Genomic DNA, 21600 nt, shown 5'->3' with positions numbered 1-21600 from the left:
ACTACAGAGCCTGTTGAGTTTCCTAGTGCAAAAGACAAATCTACTTGCATTTTGGCCTGAACCATTTACCAAGTCTTCTCCTGGTCTGGGACTCATGTAAAGTGTCCAGCCATCTCTATCCTTACGTGAGTAGGTTGGAACAATGTTTCTGCCATTAGAACCAAAGAGGCCTTCCAAGTGTTGTGCTTCCCTTTTGGTGGTGTGTAGTATAAGATGCACTAATTTGTATTTAGTGTGTGAGGTAGAAGATGAAATAATCTGTCTTTATATTTGAAGAGATATCTCAGGATGCTCTATAACATTGGATCTCTAACAACTTCATTTTTGTGATGGGAGCTTGAGTCTTCATAAATTTTATCAGTCACTGCCTGGACCATGTGTATCTTCACAAAGTTTTCATCGTATTTACCATTTATTGCTCTTCCAGTTTGATTAACATAATAATGAATAATGTCATAAATATTGTAGATCAGTGTGACAGTCTGAAGAATGTCTGGACAGTCCAGTTACCTTCAGATTATAATACAGTGGGAGAGATAATGTAGCCTTAAGATATTAGATGTATACTGTTTTCTGTTCCAAATGATATACACTGTTTCTGAGCCTCCTGCCTGATAGGAAGAGAAAAGAAAAGACTTCTGCATTCTTGGCCACATACTGTGTATCTGAGGCAGTCAGTGTTACTCTGCTTGGTCAAATGTGCCATCTAGGACAATGGAAGCAAATAAACTACTACTTGGTTGAGCTTGACTTGTCTGTTGTCATCTTCAAAGTGATATGTATTTTTTGTAGGGGCCAATCTGGTGAATGGAGTGGAGAAATAATAGTGGATCTGCTTTTTGCCTCAATGGTGGCACCATTTATGCTTTTCCCATAGGGTGATATCTTGTTTTTTAAATCATGTTACTGGCCGGAGGGTGGGAGTTTAGTGGGGAGACAGGTTTAATGGCTTCCAATTAGCATTCATTATGATTATAATTTCCAGACAAAGAAATGGTGTGAAAGTTCTACCAACTTAAAAGTCCATTTCAGGTATATATATTCAGGGTCTGGAAAACAGACCTGTGAAACTAGCTGTGAGCTACACCTGGGCCAGGTGCATTTATTACCTTGCTTCCATATTCCTCCATTCTAAAACTAGGGCAATGAAGCTTCTGAAACCTAGATTTCAATGTCACGTTGAACTCAAGTCCAGTATACTTGAAATGTTTGCCATTCTTTCTCCTAAATGTAGTTACAAAAGTAAATGGCCATAGATCCTGCTGGTGGAATCATTACTATATGTTGTAGTGATATGGTGTGTTTTCTCCAGGGCACCTGGCCTCTCTTTCAATCAAGTGGGTTTGAGGTCTGAACTGGGCAAAGGATCATCATTTTTAGCTGGAGAGGCTACCCTCAGCCTCCTAATTATCCAGTCTTGATTTATTTTGATTACATAAATTGGAGAATATCCTTATCTACTCATCTATCCTGCCCCTACAGGCAATGTGTTTTATTAAATGTCTCCATGGTTCTCTGAGGATCAGGGCCCCCCTTACTACCCCACTAGCCTTGGTGATCATTATGATTGTGCCCTACTTGTTCTGAAGATTATGTGTCACCACCCGGTTCTTTTAAATTCTCCATTCCTATCATCTCTATTTCTTACAGGAGCTAATTTTGGTAATAGTATCTCCTATAATCAGTTCTATCATTCAAGGGACGACTGACACTAAGATTCTCAGTGAAGCTGATGCTCTTCTGAAAAGCATATGTGTTAACCACTTTAATAAAAAGAGTGGTCTCCACATCCTCCAGTAGAACGAGATTGGTTTTGTGCCCTTACATAAAATACTTAGTTTAGCATGCTTATTTTTCTGAACTTTTGATTTCTTTTTCCACTGTTTACTGTAATAATTCTGGAATCTCTTCCATAGTTAATATGGACCACCAAGTTATGAAAGTTTCTTAGGATTGACTAGCCAAGTGCCAAGAAGGAGCCAGTCAAGAAATAGGATCATACATATAAATACCTTCCACATAGCTCCTATGAGACAGATGACCCTTGAATGAGATTTCTCTGTTTCTTCCCTTGTCCCTTTTCCTCTTTTCTCATCTCTGTTTCCTTATTTATTTCTATAATCTAATACTTCCTTTAAAAAGAGGGGCGCCTGGGTGGCTTGGTCGGTTAAGCGTCAGACTTCGGCTCAGGTCATGATCTCACGGTCCGTGGGTTCGAGCCCCGCGTGGGGCTCTGTGCTGACAGCTCGGAGCCTGGAGCCTGTTTCAGATTCTGTGTCTCCCTCTCTCTCTGCCCCTCCCCTGTTCATGCTCTGTCTCTCTCTGTCTCAAAAATAAATAAACGTTAATTTTTTTTTTAAATAAAAAGAAATAAAAGGCAGTTTGGAATATTATCTAGATCATTTTAAAGGGGATAATTTTAAATTTTAATAAAAAAATAGGCCCATAGTAATTTTTATGTCTCTAAATACTTATTAGCTTTCCTCTTAAGTATTTTTATTTCACATATTTTTGACATTAGTTAACCAAAATTGTGTTATAGTTCATAAACAATTGTATGTATTATATGCATACAGCCTAGAACTAAGAAGGTACAATTAGTAATTAGTATAAATTCCTGATACATATATATGTCAAACACACACACACAGTTTCTAACAGTTATAGCATTTATTATACTGCTACTCCCAACAACAAACCAAAGATTTATTTCATTTCCTATTTGCTTATAATACATTTTCAAAATGTATGAAAGTACTTAGGCTTTTGCTTGCTCAGTTGATTTTCTTTTGCAACTTAAAGTCTGACGTTTATTAAATTTGGACTTTAAAATGTTTCTCCCTGTAAAACTTCTGACATACTGCACATTTATGAATTATTTTTCAAAATGTTCATAAATTTAAGTTCCATATCTCAGTACTTTCGTTCCTTTAAATAACATTCTGCCTTTTATTTTGTATTCTAAATGTCTGTCTCCTACTCAAATTGTACTTAAAAGAAAAAATATGTATGTAGAGATTTTATATATTCTCAAACTGTATTTAAAATGCTATATATATATATATATATATATATATGTATATGTATGTATTTTTAAATGCAGTTTGAACACTGTGTTTGAACACAGTGTATATACTTTATAATCTACATTCTCATTCACATGCATGCATATACTTAGATAAACACTTAAAGAATAAAAACTGTAAATTTATCTGAATATTTAGAAAATTATATGTAAAAGCAGACTTACATTGACTTGTCCAAAGGACCCATTTTGGGAAAAACCAAGAGCCAGAAGAAATACTTACTTGCTCAGGAAAACTGACACACCATCAATTTGTTTTCTTTACACACACGCACACACACACAAACATACACACACCCTGTCAAAACACAAAAATGAAATATAGTGTATAAGAATTTAAGGATATTAAATTCATGGGGCTCCTGGGTGGCTCAGTCGGTTGAGTATCCAACTTCAGCTCAGGTCATGATCTCTCGGTGCATGGGTTTGAGCCCTGCATCGGGCTCTGTGCTGACAACTCAGAACCTGGAGCCTGCTTCAGATTCTGTGTCTCCCTCTATCTCTGCCCCTCCCCCACTCATGCTGTCTCACTCGCTCTCTCTCTCTCTCTCTCTCTCAAAAATACACATTAAAAAAACCTAAAAAGATACTAAATTCATGTATTTTATATATGAACTGAGGTTTTGATTGAAGTTGAGTCATGTACTTATTCATGTTCCTCATATTTATAACATTAAGCCATATCCCTATATCAATAGGTAAACCCAAAGGATGGTATATTCAGCCTTTCTTTGTAAGCGTTTTATTTCACCTTATATAGATTGTCATTAAAAAAATCCACTTTCTTTTTTTTTAATTTAACTTTGAAGATTATTTTCTTATGTTTATTGTAGCTTTAAAAACCCTGGTAAAATCTGACCATCTGTCTCAGTGATCAAATATCACATTCTTACAGTTTCCATATTATGATCATTATGGCAAAAATGTTCATCTGCTTTTACTATCCAATATTTAGTTGGATCTATGTTCTAGTCCCAGATTTAAATGTGTAAATTTTGGGTTTTCTCCCAAATGCAACATGCATTTCACCGGATTCTTTAGGTTTTAAATGTAAATCTACTAGAGGTTTGACCCAATGCATTTTGTGTTTCTGCTTGGCTGGAACATCAACTTCTTGCTATGAAATGAGGAATCCTTTGAATCTTGAAAAAGCCTGGAATTATTTTTGGAGATGCTGATCAACAACTTGAATTCCACAACTGTGAAAAAGCCTGTTGATCAACTGTCTTTTCACACAGCACAGGAGATTAAATCATGTAGAATATTAGAAATGTACAGATAATTTAAATAGAATTATTCCAAGGAAATATCCAAATAGTTCATTTACATCAAAATGTACATTGCTTAAAATTAAGTATAGAAAATAATTTTTTCAGTATATATAAATGATTTATATATTCTGTCTATAAATAGATTAATAGTATGTATCCCAAATTATAAAGAGTGGATCTCTGTCTCTTTCCCTCCCTCCACCTACCCTCTCTTCACCTTTAAAAAAACATAAAAGAAAGACTTGTTTTCACCAGTCAAGTGCTTGTAGGTAATCTGACTAGTATGATCCTTTCCTACTTATTCTGTGCCATATAAATATTTTATAAAATATAGGTCCAATATAAAACATTTAAGATTATATCACATAATATAGAGGTGCTATTCTATATTTTTAATAAATTAGCTTTATATTTTTGTTAAAAGTGGTCAATGTTAAAATTATTTGATACTAACTTATTCCTGATAATGCTTGTTAGAATGGCCCTTGAATTTTTATCACAAGCTTTAACTTTTCCAGAGTACCATATTCGAATATCTTACTACATATAGGACAGCGTCTGAAATCATGCGGTTAATTTAAGTAACTATATATTAAACACCAGTAGCCTCTCATCTTCTGCCATCCTCTGTATTATTTCCTATTTCACCTAAAGGTAATCACCATTACCTTTCTAAAATGATATAAATAAGCTAAAATCAACCAAGAACCCCCCATTACTCCCTCTGCTTCATTAACTTACACTAATCATTGTCCAAATTTTCTCAAACCTACATCAGAAATGTACTTTAAATATGGTATAACTAATTAATGTCTTGGCTTAGATCCTCATAATCTCTTATCAACAATAAAACAATAGCTTCCTAAATGATATTCATGCTACCAAGCTCTCCCCATTTATCCATCTTCTACTCTAGAGCAATCTGATTGTGTCACTACCATACTTAAAAACAAAACGAAAGTGTTAAATATCTTCAAGGGTAGAATGTAAAATAACTCAGTTTCACTGTCGTTGCTGTTGTTCAGTCTTGCCTTGCTATAACTTTTTAGGCCGTTCCAATTGTTCATTCCACCCATATACAATCTTCTTATGTTTTACATCTTTACACTTGCATGATGCTCTTCAGAATGGTTTTTGAACCCGTTTTCTTGTTTTTTATTGTTACTAATAAAATAGTTTATTTGACACAAATTTTACCAGTCTAGGTGAGCTAAATGGTTTTCCACATTTTATTGCAAGAGGATTGCAGTGGCTAAAAGTATAGTAGTGAATATCTTAGAGTTCATTATTAATGTGGTTTTGTTAAGGTATACCTGATGAGATAACTACATATGAACAACAGGTGAATGGATAAAACAATAAAATACAAAGTGAATGACTTAGCTGATAGCCTGTATTTTTAAAATTTCTTCCTTTTTATGTGCCCTCAATGTTTTAAGACATTAACAAAGATAACAATTCTATTTTATTACTTATAGTATTACTATTTCTTTTTCACCTGCTAGTTTCAATTGGGATTTTATTTTGCATCAAAATAGTGGCCGCAACAAAGAATAAGTGAATTAATTCATATAAGAAGACTCTTTTAAGTTATGTATACTGTTAGATTTGTATTTATAAGTTTACAGCCAAAAAAGCTGGTATACTTATACAAAACAAACATACATAAATATTGCCAAATATTATTTAATCATTGGATATCAATATTTCTGATAAGGTAAGCATATAGAATGGTTAATATTTAGAAATGGGAATCTACTAAGATTATTTAAGCTAATGATATTTTTCATGAATATTCCTTTGTCCTGTTTTATAACAATGACATCTACTTTATTTTCTATTCTTAGCTTCGGTAGTTTAAATTTTTTTTTAATGTTTTTTATTTATTTTTGAGACAGAGAGAAACAGAGCATGAACGGGGGAGGGTCAGAGAGAGGGAGACACAGAATCCGAAACAGGCTCCAGGCTCTGAGCTGTCAGCACAGAACCCGACGTGGGGCTCGAACCCACGGATCGCGAGATCATGACCCTAGCCGAAGTCGGACGCTTAACCGACCGAGCCACCCAGGCGCCCCCTAGCTTTGGTAGTTTAAATCAACATTTAACATTTAAGAATTGAAATGTTGTTCTTACTTAGAAGGAATTCAGTGTATTTTATGCCAGTGAATTTTTGGTTATCTCACTAAGGAAGACAGCAAATTAGAACATATTAATCTACTTTTAAGTATACACTAAATTAGTTTTTGAGTATTTATTACTAGAAATCATATCCTCAAAAAGTCATAGAGTACGTGTTTTTGCTTGTTTGGTTTTTCAATCCATAAAAATCCTGCTTCTAGCTGTGAGTTTGGAGAATCCTGCCAGTTCATACTGAATCCAGAAATTATTTCATAGTACAAGCTAAAACCAGACTGAAGTTCTCACATAAAACATGTTTTTCCATTCATCAGACTAGTTTCTCTGATATGTATAAAAGCAGATTCAAATATATAAATGTATAGGTCTGTTAGTTGTAAATAGTGACTTTGTTCTTTAGAACTTTATTTTCTGCAAATATCCATTCATCTCCAGAGGCCTCACCTTGGCATCATCAGTCCTGTTGACATATAGCCAGATGCTTTCCTGAGGATTTGATCCTTGTAAGGACACCACATGAAATTTTGAGCCACCTGTTATGTGAGAAGATAAAACAAACAGTCAGCACATATGCTAAATATTCAAACATTATTGGTTTCTCACAGGGAACTCTTTTAGTCAAGTTGAAATTATGTACTCATGAAGGAATACAAGAAAAAGAAAAAGATAAATATTTATGCAACAGCACTTTAGAAGTAAAGCTACTTTAAATAAATTCACTGAAGCTATTGTATTGGGATTTGATTATACTTAATATTATTACACAACATCTTGGATATTCTTATAATGGATTTGAAACCTGCAAGAAAGAAAAAAAGAAAAGAGGGAACCTTGAAGGAAGAGGTCTGGGCTTCAGATCTCAAGTTGCCAACCAGGTGATTTTGGATAAGTCACTTTTATCCTTCGCACTTCTGACTGTCTCATCTATAAAGTGAGAATAAAAAAATACATTTTTCTACCTATTTCAAAGCTTTATTGGAGATATCCAATTGAATACTATATTTGGCCATTTTAAAATAAGATGTGGTTGACAAATAAGTGAAAAGTACCACTAGAAATTGAAGCATTTCTCATTGTTGAGATGCATATTTTATTTAAGCATAAATAGGATGCATATATATATATATGCATATAAGCATATATATATATATAAATAGGATGCATATATATATATGCATATAAGCATATATATATATATTATATATATATATATATATATATTTATTTATTTATTTATTTATTTTTTTTTTTTAATTCTGTGACAGCACCTAGAGGCCACCATGGGTGAGTAGGCAATATTGATGTCAGGCATCATGTATGCTTTTTACTCATTATATTATCTTTATAATAATTCTTGGAGATTACCAATTTCAATAAACTCTCTGATCCTCAATTTCCCAAGTGAAAGAATTCAGATAACTCTGTATGATTCCAACTGAAGACCATATATCCATCAATATTTATAATATTTTCAACATATGTTATGTACATGAGAATATAGAGATTCAGAATCACAATGAGGAGCCAGAAGTTTAATTAATGGAGGCTAGTCATGGAAATGTTTATAATATAAGGTCGTATATGGGACACATTTTTCAAAGGTATGACAGACAAATTTTAGAGCAAGATGAAATCATATGCAGGATTAGAAAATAACTGAGAGTATAGTCTTTTTTGGAAAACATTCATTTTTCTTAATAGTATAATCAAAAATGAAGACAATAGCACTTTAGACACTTTTGTTAAATCAAAGGGTACCATGTAAATCATTGTACTGGAACAATAGGCCTAAGCCAGGACTATCTAGGCAAACCAGGATATATAGTCAAGAAAATAATGTCATTTCCTTTTAGAAGAGAAAGTAAAACATCCACATTTTTTACTCATTCTAAGGAAATAGCATATTCATAGATATATTTTTACATTTCAGAGTTACAGATTGTTTCAGTTGTGGTTTGCCTTGTAAACATACCTTACAAATAAGTACTCAATTTGCATTGTAGCAGTAACTTTATGCACACTACCAACTTAAAAAACAGCTGTAAATTCCACTTTTTTTTAGTTTGTATTCAATCTTATTAAACTGGTAAACATATTATTAGTCAATTATACCTAAAGCTATCTTTCCCCCTATTCATTTTAGTATTTATTTCAATGAGTATTATATCTATTTAGAATTCATTTTCAGTTCATTTCAAATGGTACAAGCCAATCATTCAACTATTTCCTCTCACTATATTGGTATATTCTGTATTTATTAACATAGTGCAAATGAGATAACTTATTCTTTCTTTTCTTCCTTCTCCCCTTCCCCTTCCTTGTTTCCTTGTTCGCTTTTTTCCCCCTATTCTATCTCTCTTTTTTAGCAAGATGTTTTTTATCATGAAGCAAGTTAAATATTTCAGGAATATAATATTCTTTTCAAGTTATTTTAAATATTTAATATATCAGTAAAAAATGTTTTTCTGAAAATAATTCTTCTAATATCCTCTATGCCTTGTCTCATGATTTGTCACTTGCCAAATAACACATTTACTTTAGATTTAGAGCTCTACCTTGCCCATAGACTAACTTGAGTGCTCTCGCTCTCTGAACATGCACACAGTTTTTGATTGACTTCCACTCAACCTGTTGGTGGACAATCCTCCCATTCATTCCATATTGGCAGGTTTCAGTATTACTCCATTCATTTCCTGTCCATTTCCCTTGTTTGAATAATACATTACATGGACAAACATTTTTTCTGCTCTGTTAGAATCCTCCTCCTCTTAGGAAAAGAATTAGCCTAGTTTGATGGAAGATGTTTGGTTAAATTGCTATTTGAACTCAAAAGTTTCTGAGAGAATGACAGATGCCAGATGGTTGAGGGTTAGACCTAGCTAGAGTCTGGAAGGTACAGATAAGATCCAAATGCTTCACTTTTTAGTGATTTGCTTTCTCTTCAATTTTCCCACATTATTCAAATATTAGTAGGAAAGATGTTCTTAAAAGCATGCAAAAGTGAGATGAAAAACTTGCTTAGCATAAGGGAACACCTTGTTATAAATACTCTGGTGATTATAAGAGTCACATGTTGCTAAAGACATTGCATAAATATCATCTCAGGCTTATAAACAGTGAAAATTATTTTGCATAAAAGAAATAATTCAGGAAATTTTGTCAATTGGTAATTAAACTCAATAGTTGCCAAAATTGAAATTGGTAGCGCTGTTGTTCTCTGATCTGTGTCAGTGGCCTACCACGTTAGAAAATGCTTCTTAAATCTTATCTTTGCCATTGCAGTCAGTTTTGCCGTATTATACATTGAATTGTCTCAGGAAATTAGGTAAACGATGTTTCTAAACTATGTTTATTAATCTTGTTATAAATAAAAATACTACAAATTAGTTCAATGTAGTAATACATTCAAAATTCAAAGAATACATTTGAAACAGCACTGTTCGTACTTGTTAAAATTTCATTTCAGCTGTGAGTGTACACCTGGATGGACTGGACAAAACTGTAGTGAAGAAATAAATGAATGCGACTCTGACCCATGCATGAATGGAGCTCTTTGTCATGAGTCTTCCATTCCTGGGCACTTTGTATGCCTGTGCCCACCCTTTTATACTGGAAAATTTTGCCATCAACATTATAACCCCTGTGATCCACTCAGCGACCCTTGCAGAAACAACTCAACGTGCTTGACTTTGGTTGATGGAAATCATTATTGTGTGTGTAGAGAAGGTAAGAGCCTATATTTGTTTTAATGTTATATTTCACTTTTTTGTCTGTTTGGTTTATTTTGTTTTTATGGTATTATGACTCCCTAAAAATGGGTGAGAGAAAACTTACATATATACATTGGAGATGGGGGAGTATTTGACTCCAAATATAGGTATATAAACAGACCACAGAAATAATCTAAAAAGTTAACTTAAATAGCATGATGTTGGGGGGCCAGGGGGAGTGGGTGAGGGAAAGGCAAAACTTCATAGATTTGGGCTCTTTTTTTTTGTTTTTTAAGAAATCTTCTCCTATTGTTAATAGCTTCTTTTTCTTGAATTTTGTCCATGTAGTGTTCCTTACAATAGCAGTTAGTTAGAAATGAGCATAGATAGAATCTAGGGTAATCAAATGCTTCACTGTAACTTCCCTCCTGGAGGGATCTATGAACACCATTTATGTCTGCTGTGGTTGCTAAGCCAGTATCATGTGACTCTTGTGGCTACTTTGTGCGCTAAAATAGAGCCTATGAAAGGGATAGAGGACGGGCAGATCACAAAAGACATTATTGGAGCTCCAAATCCAGCTATTCCTGAAGTGAGTAACTTCTGGCTTTCTGGGTCATATCAAGTTATTCAAGGTGCTTGATTGGGATCTCTTCAGATGTAACTGAAAGAAATCTGATTAGTGATCTGATTAGGTGATCTGCATAAATGTTTACTGCTCATGTATTGCTGACTACTCAAGAGCTATTACTATCTTCAGCAGGAATGCTTCTATCATAAAACTAGCACATTGTCATTATAACTGGAATGTGTTTGTCATAAGCACAATATAAAAACCATGTTGTGTATAAAAGCCTACAACTGTTAGTTATTTTCTAATGCCAACTTATGGGTTCATGTCTCTTTCCTTGTTACTGATTCTACTAGAATAGATGTTTATTAAAATTAAGGATAGTGCTTCTTTACTCTTCTGTCCCAAAAGGTCAGCTTAGACTGTACCAATTAATTGGTATCTCAGTCAAAGCTGTTTTTGTTTGTTTTTATGAAACCTCTAGAAATTTCTGATGTATAAGAAAATCTATTGTAAGGATATAGAGGCAAGTTCTTGAATGTACATACATGACAGAAACTTCTGGACCTTAGGAGGGATTGGAACTACAAAGTGGAAAGCCATTAGCAATTGTTTTTGCAAAAATGACATGGGCTGTATAAAACAAATAATATGGGCATATAAGGTATATGGATAAATGTTTGCAGGAATGAGTCAGGAAAAGCAAGATAGGAAAAAATGTGAAGGGAACACCTAATACCCTGAAACCCTCAGTAATTATAAAGTAAATAATTTAAATGAAGAATTTTCCTTTTAATAAATGTTGAGAGTGAAACTTTATGAAATATTATTCAGTAGCAAGGGAGGAGCTGATTTATTTAGCAGGATTACTCTGTGATGCTTTACTTAGCCTACTAATATATTCTCAGAATAGAAGTAATGGATAATATTTACTGAAAGGCAGTAGCCTATTTCCTCTATTAAAATAAAACCTCCTCTATTTTTGCCAAAGACAGTTTTCTACAAGACAGGTATATTTTGGGGGCATGTTATTTTTTTCCATATAAATTTTTTGACAATTTATTTGTAATTCACAGATGTACTTAATGAATTTATATAATCTAGTGAGATTCCTTTCCTGTTGAGGGATGAAGGAAAAATAAGTTCAGAGATATCATAAAACCTTATCAACTATCATATTAATAATAATATTTTCTAACCTCGTGAACATCACAAAAATATCTTGAGGACAATTTAGATTTATTTCATCTTGTATATTAGTAAAATCTTGTTGGTTTATTTTTTTTTTCTTGAAAATTCATCGTTCTACTTAAGGGTTTAAGAGAGATATGGGCACTGAAATCAATGCTTTGGACAGAGTAGTGGGCTGGCACAACGAATCATGTGTTTCTAACTGTGATTCAGCACAAAGAGATATTTGAAGTGTACATCGTTTCTAAACTATTTTGCTTCATATATATATTTATGTATACATGTATATGTGTGTGTGTGTGTGTGTGTATATATATATATATATATATGTATTTGAAACTGAAATTTTTTTTGAAACCTAAGGAAATGTAGGAGTAAGTTTCTGTAAATGAGATCTAACTACTGTAAAAATGTTTACTCACTATTCCCTTTAATACTTCAACCTCTGTAGCATATCATACTGAAGCCTGTGACATTGCTTTAAAAAACTACCTCAAAATATTAAAAAGAGGGTGACTGTGGAATAGCTTAGACACTATGCCCTGAGTTACTTTAATACTTGTTGTTTGAAAAAGTATCTACGTCAAAGGCATCATATTATTTTTTTAAGGAAAATATTCTGATCAAATTCAATTTTGAAAGTACTGAAATTTAAGGGCCACCTGGGTACCTCAGTCTGTTAAGCATCCAACTCTTGATTTCAGCTCAGGTCATGATCTCACAGTTCTTGAGAGATTGAGTCCCATGTTGGGCTTTGGACTGATAGAGCAGGATTAGGATTCTCTTAGAATTCTGTCTCCTTTCTCTCACCTCCCCTGCTCGCACACACTCTCTCTCTTTCTCTCAAAATAAACTTAAAACAAACAAACAAAATAATAAAAGTACTGAAATTTAAAACCATGAAGAATTCCAAGACTTAACCTCATATATAGATACAGGATTTAGAAGCTCCACTGGAATTCTTTGCAAGCTGTTAGTGTTTGCTAAGTGCCTAGGATATAGGGTATCATGAGGAAAGAGATTTAAGGCTTAAGGTCTTGGAGTTCAGCATATGCGTTTTTGAAATTCTGTTCACAGTTTTTACTCAGTCTGTATGGTCTATCACAATTTAAATATGAATATAAATAAAACCTCAAAGCCAGAGTAGTAATGTGACTATGTACTAGATAACTAAATTACAAATGGCATTAAAATTCACTCTGAAGAACAGCAACTAGAATAACTGATACTATGATTCATCCCAAATAGAATGCTTACCAGGTAAACTACTTTGGTTAGTGTGATTGAAACTTAGAGTCAAAACAATCTAATCCATTTGGGTACAGTGTGAGCAACTTGTTTTGTATCTAATCTTATTTGTTTAAATAATTTCTGTGGTAAAAAAAAATAAGTGCTTTAATAAATATAAAAATAGCACATAGAAAGACAAATATGATTATTCAAGATTCCTGGAAACAAATGGGTTACTTTAGGTACCTTATATAAAGTGTTAGGTTTTGGTGATTTAGTATGCAATCAATTAGCTTACCTCAACATTTATGCTATATATATATATATATATATATATATATATATATATATATATATATTTTTTTTTTTTTTTGTCTCTCTGAACTATGCTCTGCCCAATCTTGCAAATAGATGTTGGTAGGGTTCTAGAAATCTAAAAATTGTATTCTTTATTAACTGATTCAACAAACACATATTGATTTCCTACCATGTGTCAAGTCTTGAAACAGGTTCTGGGGAAATTAAGCATGACAAAGACACATCCTCAAGGAACTTAAGTTCAAGGAAAGACACATAAATTAACTAACCATTAAAGTACCACGTTCCTACTTTGTAGATGCAAAGGTTGTTATGGAGTGTGAGAGCTCTGAGTTATGTTCCACATGATTCATAAGAGGATCCCCAGCAGCCTTGGAGCCTTCATTGCCCGTCACAGTAGCCTACTCATTAAGCCCCTCTCTCCCCTGTTTTATCTCCCCACTCCCTTGCAGGAATTCCTGGGATCACCTCTCAAATAAGCTACCTGAGTACGTATTATTATCTCATATTCTTATTTTGGAAGAGCTCAAGCTAAGAGAGATAGAAAACTCCATCTCTCTGGCAATTATGATTGATCCACATCAGCATGGGACTGGAATATTGGCACTGAGAGCCCTTCCTTGGAATTGACACTAAGGAAAGAGGCTTCTTCTTTTTTCCAGAGTTTTTCAGTGGATGCAGCCAACTCCATGTTCTCTTCACATGGAGATCTGAATTCACTAGGAGAGAAGTGTTTGTGAAAGAATAACTCATCCTGGCAGTTCCTATGGTTCTTTTATAAATTCTACAGACTATGGGGCATCCTTCCAGCTAGGCTACCCAATAAATGTCATTCCTTCTATCTAGCTTAGTATTTTTGTTTATATTGTATGTGATCAAAAGAGTGATTTCTAATGCATATAGTAAAGGGAAAGAGCTAATAAAGTTCAAGAGGTTGAACAAATGCAGTTCAACTTCAGACTGGTAGAAATGAAATATAAGAATGGCATGAGGGTTACGATACAGAGGTAGAGATGACTATAGATAAAATGCATGTGGATAAAATGCGTACAGCATACAGCGGAGTTATTAGTATGTGTGTGTACAGTGGGAGACCTAAAATCATTTCAGCTTAAAGTATATTTTGTTTCTCATACTCTCTTTAGGAAAGCTTCTTTATCTTTCTACTTTGAATTATATCTTGGTTTGTAGGCAAGAACACCACCTTATCCACTACTTTTAATTTACAGGGCTTAGTTTCCAAATGTACCCACTTCATCCATATGTCTCCAAGGTGAAAGGAGCAAAAGTTCTTTTTTTTTAAATTTTTTAATGTTTATTGATTTTTGAAATACAAAGACAGAGAGTGTGTGAACTGGGGAGGGGCAGAGAGAGGGAGACACAGAATCCAAAGCAGGTTCCGGGCTCTGAGCTGTCAGCACAGAGCCTGATGTGGGACTCGAATTCACCAACTGAGATCATGACCTGAGCTGAAGTCAGAGGCTTAACCAACTGAGCCACCCAGGTGCCCCGGAGCAAAAGTTTTTTAAAATGACACTTTACAAAGGATTAGAATGTGGCAAAGAGTACTTGTAAAATATCACAGTGGAAGGAAGAATCAAATCATTTACATGTACTGTCAATTTACAATTGGGATTCTAAGCATGATGGATTTGTAGTACCAGAGGAAGCAAGTAGTTGCATTCAAATGTGTCTATTACTCCAACACATATACAATTACTACGTAATGCCATGTTACCTGAGGTGTATAATTCCAAGCACCAAATAAATGTGTCACTTGACAATACAGTTTGTCTAAATTAAAAATTACTCTTTTTGAGAATTAAAAATATGTGCTTATGTTGGTAGCATGTATCTATTAGGTTTAAAGAGCTGTAGATATTTATATTGGGGGAAATTCTTCAGAGAAAATATATATTGTTGCTAGTTAACTTTAAAAACATGTCAATAATTTATTGTATTTTAAAATATTAGCTTTAAGAGGTGCCTGGGTGGCTCAGTCGGTTGAGAATCTAACTTCAGCTCAGGTCATGATCTCATGGCTCATGAATTCGAGCCCCATGTTGGGCTCTGTGTTGACAGCTCAGAGCCTGGAGCCTGTTTCAGATTCTGTGTCTCTCTCTCCCTCTGCCCCTCTCCAACTCTCTGTGTCTCTCTCTCAAAAATAAATTAAAACATCAAAAATTTTTAAAGAAAATTTCAGCTTTTATACTCATTTTTTTTAATTTTCTTAAAATCAGTGTTAAAACCATATTAAGCCTACTAGAAATTAGTTCTGTCTTTTCTATTTCATAGAGTTAAATGCAACTGTTTTGTAATAGTTGGTTAATTTTTCAAGACAATGCTAATATTTGTATTATATTGTTTTAAAATAAAAATAAAACAATATTTAAAAAAAAATTCTGACTTGCCAAGAGAAAGATATCTTTTTTGTTGTAGTTGTTTTCATAAAGTTTTAAAATCTAGATAAATTAAAATTTTTAAATAAAAATATAGGGATACCTGTGTAGCTCTGGTGGTTGAGTGTCAGACTCTTGATTTTGGCTCGGGTCATGGGTCGAGCCCCACATAGGGTTTAGTGCTGAAAATGGAACCTGCTTAAGATTCTCTCTCTTTTTCTCTTTGTCTCTCTTTCTCTCTCTCACTGTCTCTCTCTCTCTGCTGCCTCTCTTCCCCACTTATATGCCCTCTCTCTCTCTCGGAAAAAGAAAGAAAAAAGAAAAATAATGTCTTTCTAATGCTTTTGAAAATCATTAACTTTTAATATTTTTAGTTTTTATTTTAAAATGTATGATTTTAACACTAACTTATTGAATACATAAAAGATATGCTCTAGTTTTCCCCCTATTACTTTCATTCCTAGTTCCAAGTGGTATTACTTCTAATGGGAGAGTTGTCAAGGTATAGCCCTGAATAACAAAATGTTTCTTAATCGAGTTTCACGAAAATCGAACCATTGTTAATGTACTTTAATCTATGATATCCCCGGGGCGCCTGGGTGGCTCAGTCGGTTAAGCGTCTGACTTCAGCTCAGGTCACGATCTCATGGTCGTGAGTTCGAGTCCCGCATCGGGCTCTGGGCTGATGGCTCAGAGCCTGGAGCCTGCTTCGGATTCTGTGTCTCCCTCTCTCTCTGCCCCTCTCCCGTTCATGCTGTGTCTCTCTCTGTCTCAAGAATAAATAAACGTTAAAAAAATTAAAAAAAAATAATCTATGATATCCCCTCTAAAGAATCATGTGAAAACGATTTTTTTTAGAAATGAGAAAATATTAAGTGATTTTAAAGATTATGCCTATAGTTGACACTGATTTGGCTCCTAAACATGAACAGTAAGTTTAGTAACTTACCATTATGCTTTAGAGGATGAGAAAATGTAAAAATATTTATTGATTAGTCACATGCATTCTCTATGACAATGTATAGGCAAGACATTATAAGAAAATCAGTTTGTGTATAAAAAACCCTATTGCAGTTAATAGAGTCAGCTTAATAGTCTGGATAGGGATAAATAACTGGAGAGTAGCATGGAATGAATTAACTGTACTTATAAAGTTTTGACAGACTTTTAGTTGTCACTGCATATATTCAAAACAAATACCCTTCACACGAATGAATATCTGCTTCTAACACCAAGGACTATGGAAAGTATAGTTTAGGACTAAGTATATATACATTTTTCTCCTTTAAACCCCCCAAACACAAGCTTTCTTAGCAAAGCTTCAGTTTATTTTAAATGCACTCTGTGTCTACTTTATTTCTTTCTCCCAATGTCTATTGAATTGTAGCAATCTAATTTCCTCAACCCATTGACATGTTGCTGGTTGGTAACAAAGGTCCATCTCAGAAATGTCAAACTAAATGAATAAGGCAAAATCACAAGCACAAGGTTATTCTGTGAGCTGCCTGAGTTTCCAGGTTCTGAATGTTCTTCTGATTTATCAGCCCAGCTGAACTCAGGGAGGTACACTGGCACCACTTCTCTAGCTAGCCAATGCCTCTGAGTTCCAGTGCCTCAAACGAACACTTCTAAGAAACAGCTTAGTGTCAGAAGACTCTACCTCCTAGAGAAAGCTAGTCATGCTTGAAGTAGGAATAGTGTAATGCATCCACTGTTCTAAATCTTTAACTTTTTTTACATATATACGTTAAAAAAAGCTTATTATGTTATTTATAACTATGCTATAACAGTTACAATTTAAATAGGATAGCATTATTGGATTGATTGATGAATGGTGAAATGTGTTGGAATGATACCCTTGCTTACCTAAAATTAGGAGAACCGTATTAACTTGGAAATAACTCTTTTTAATTTTATTTTTAATACTGACAATACAAACCTAGTACATGAATGAAATTGTAAGCATGAAACTTCAGAACTTAACTTGCAGGCTTTGATAATTGAGTAAGAAAAAAATAGGACAAATTAATAATGATGCTTGTCCTAAAGACTACCTAATCTGCTAGACACATAGGCACTGTAGGTTTCTTCTGATAAGTGTTTCATAGTGCATCTTTATTCCGTCTTTCTACTTCTAACCTATTGTCATCTCTATATTTAAAGTGAATTTCTTTTAGAAATCATGTAGTTGGTTCTGTTGTTTTATTTAGCCTGGCTGTCACTGCCTTTTATTGAAGTGTTTTTTTTAAACCACATTTGATATAAATATTGGTGTATAGTGGCTCTAAATGAATCATCTTGCTATTTGTTTTCTACTTTCTATGGTACCATATCTCTACTTTGTTCCTTTTTACTCTTGCCTTCTTTTGGATTAAGTTTATGTTTAAGTTTCCATATTATCTCCCACCTAAAAGCAGCCAGATTTTATAAGAGGTAATACCAGCTTTCCAAACTCCCAAGTAGAAGCAGGTTTGCCACTTGACTTGGTGGTAGACACCACAGAGAATGGCAATGGCTAATAGCACGACGTGAAAGGATAAAGTAGGACAAGCCCATGTTCTCTCCTGGGACTGTAAATGGGGAAGTGTAGAGGACATTCCACTCAGCAGTAGATGCTGAAGCTAAAAGATCATGATAATAGAAATAGAGACCAAAGAAGCAGTGCTATATCATCTCCATGCTGATATTACAAATGATTTGAAACTTTAAACGTGAAGAGATATTTGAAGATAGAAAGAGGAGGAGAAACTTTATGAGATAGAACTGTGGTAGGAAGATGGCCATTCATGGGTCCTTAGATCATGCTCTTTGAGATCCTAGCCTATATGCCAATAAAAATTACAGGTTTTACAGAACAACTTGAATGACATGTTCTTGAAACTAAAAAATCTGAGTAGATATTGTCATTTGTAATGTCAGAAATTTGCAATTATTTGGCACTTAGTTATAGCACTGGAAAAGTAAGATAAAGGAAAATCCTCTTGTTTCATACATTCACTAACTAGTATTACAAAAATATTAGCAAGAAAAATGAGTATAAGACTATATTTCAATTTACCTAGTTAATATAGAACTATGGAAATAATTGTTTAAATTGTCATCATAAATATTAAAATATTAAATGCATTTTAAAAAGTGATATACTGATTTTTTTTCTGACACAAGTGTTGAAATAATTACAAGTGCCTCTCATAATTCTGTACATTTTTTTTCATGTTCTTTGTTTTTTAAAAAAATAACTGGCATGTGTTTAAATGGATGACTGATTATGTAGTTATGGATCAAAATAATTTGTTTTCTCTGAATCACTTGGATATGGAAAGTAATTAAATAATTTGCCTCATCTGCTAACTGCCTTGAATAAATTTGATTGCTGAAGCTCAATTTTATGTTAAGATCAGCCATCACATTAATTCATTTCCTTCCCAGATTGTTTCAGTTCTTCTTGTTCAAACATTTAAATACCTTAAAACAACAGCAACATTAGCAGCGATCCCACTTTCCCAAAGGATTGAGTAAAATATTCCTCCCCTGATTCTTTCATTTGAACTCATTAATTAGAAACTAACATAATTTTATTCATATGTTATGTGAAATAGAGTTATATGAGAGGCCATAGATGAGGTGTTTTCTCTTTCTTTATTTAATTCTTTTTTCCCGTAAACTTCCACTAAGAGCATATTCTCCAGACTCTTTACCACTGACTGATTTTCACACTCTAAAGTGAGGATTGCTCATCTATATCCATCTCATCTTTCTGCAGGATTTGAGGGTGAACATTGTGAAATTAATGTGAATGAGTGCTTCTCTCTTCCCTGCCAGAATTATGGTGACTGCGAAGATGGAGTCAACAATTTCAGGTACAGAAAACCCCAAAATATCTGGATTCAAGTTTATGCATCTAGATGTATCTAAATATATCCATGTTTATAATTTCAGTTAAACAACATTTCTGGTTATTAACAATTTGCCATGCTACAATTATTTGAAGCTTTGACTTTGTATGTTTATATTAATGGAGTCATTAAATGTCTTGTTTAAAAGATGTATTTGCAGACCTGGGTTTTCTGGACCTCTATGTGATCTTGATATAAATGAGTGTTCTTCTAGACCTTGCAAAAATAATGGAACCTGCGTGGATCTGTCAAACAGGTTAGATACTACATTTACTGATTCAGTTATTTTATATACATGATATTTAAATAGTAAAGTGAACATATATGCACCCATCATTCAACTTAAGCAGAATATTCCCAGTATCCTTAACCCAAGTACTTACTTGCTTAAACCCAAGTACTCCTCTACTCTTCCATACAATTGTATTGAATATCATGATTTTTGTAGTTGTTCAACCAAGATTTTATTTTGTGTTTGTTTTTTAAGTTTTATTAAAATTTCAGTTAGTTAACATACAGGGTAATATTAGTTTCAGGTATACAATATAGTCATTCAACACTTCCATACATCACCTGATGCTCATCACAAGTGCTCTCCTTAATCCCCATCATCTATTTAACCCATTACCTTGCCTTTAACATACACTATCAAGTTGGGGCACATGAGTGGCTCAGTCAGTTGAGCACCGGACTTCAGCCCAGGTCATGATCAACTTCAGCCCAGTTCACAGGTTCGTGAACCTGTGGGGCCCTGTGCTGATGGCTCAGAGCCTGGAGCCTGCTTCGGATTCTGCACATCCCTCCCTTTCTGCCTCTCCCCCACCCATGCTCTCTTTCTCTCTCTCTCTCTCTCTCTCAAAAAATGGGTGGCTCAGTCGGTTAAGCGTCCGACTTCAGCCAGGTCACGATCTCGCGGTCCGTGAGTTCGAGCCCCGCGTCAGGCTCTGGGCTGATGGCTCGGAGCCTGGAGCCTGCTTCTGATTCTGTGTCTCCCTCTCTCTCTGCCCCTCCCCCGTTCATGCTCTGTCTCTCTCTGTCCCAAAAATAAATTTAAAAAAAAAAAACGTTGAAACACTTAAAAAATATACAGCATTAACCATTTCATTTGTATGCCTGCCTCAATAAAACACTTAGCTTGCATATTAATATAAGTGAAATAATATTGTGTATCATCTTCAGAAACAATTCATTTTGTTAAATATTTCTGCATTATTCATGTATCAGTTGCTCAGTTTTAACTGTTGTAGAATATTCCATTTAAACATGTGCCAACATTTGTTTATCATTCTCCTGATCATAGATATCTGGTTTATTTGACTCTTCTTTCTTAGACATAATAATATCATTTCGGTTTTCAAATATTTCCCCAATACACAAGTACTAATGTTACCTTAGTTTGGTATCTAAAAATGGAATAATTGCACTATTGAGTAGATGTTTTCACATGTATTATATCATTTTTTTTCAATTCACTTTGAAAATGGAATATTCACACTCTTAACAAAAGTGAATAAATGTCCCTATTTACATTCTTACATATTTCATTTGGGCTTATCTGCTGTGTGCAAAATTGTATCTCCTTGTCTGTGTTTTTTTTTCTATACTCCCATCATAACTTATGACTTTAAGCATTTCTTCAGCTATTTCAAAATATTTAATTTTTCCATCCTAATGCAATTTTTAAGTTTATTTATTTATTTTGAGAGAGAGACAGCCTGAGTTGGGGAGGGGCAGAGAGAGAGGAAGAGAGAGAATCCCAAGCAGGGTCCACATTCTCAGCACGATGCTGCAGA

The 21600-nt window shown here is 34.0% G+C and overlaps 1 protein-coding gene across 1 annotated transcript in view; it reads left to right on the top strand.

Annotated features, from left to right (window-relative positions):
• EYS (eyes shut homolog) overlaps positions 1–21600 on the top strand; it is a 1764056-nt gene that overhangs the window by 669177 nt on the left and 1073279 nt on the right. Inside the window, 3 exon segments of the mRNA XM_042986616.1 lie at positions 9959–10218; positions 19675–19771; positions 19956–20063. Of these exon segments, the coding sequence (XP_042842550.1) occupies positions 9959–10218; positions 19675–19771; positions 19956–20063 (465 nt within the window).

The sequence above is a fragment of the Panthera tigris genome, chromosome B2, assembly GCF_018350195.1.
Source record: "Panthera tigris isolate Pti1 chromosome B2, P.tigris_Pti1_mat1.1, whole genome shotgun sequence".
Classification (NCBI taxonomy): Eukaryota; Metazoa; Chordata; class Mammalia; order Carnivora; family Felidae; genus Panthera; species Panthera tigris.
Note: the sequence above shows the minus strand (reverse complement) of the source record. Positions and strands in the feature narration are given on the sequence as shown.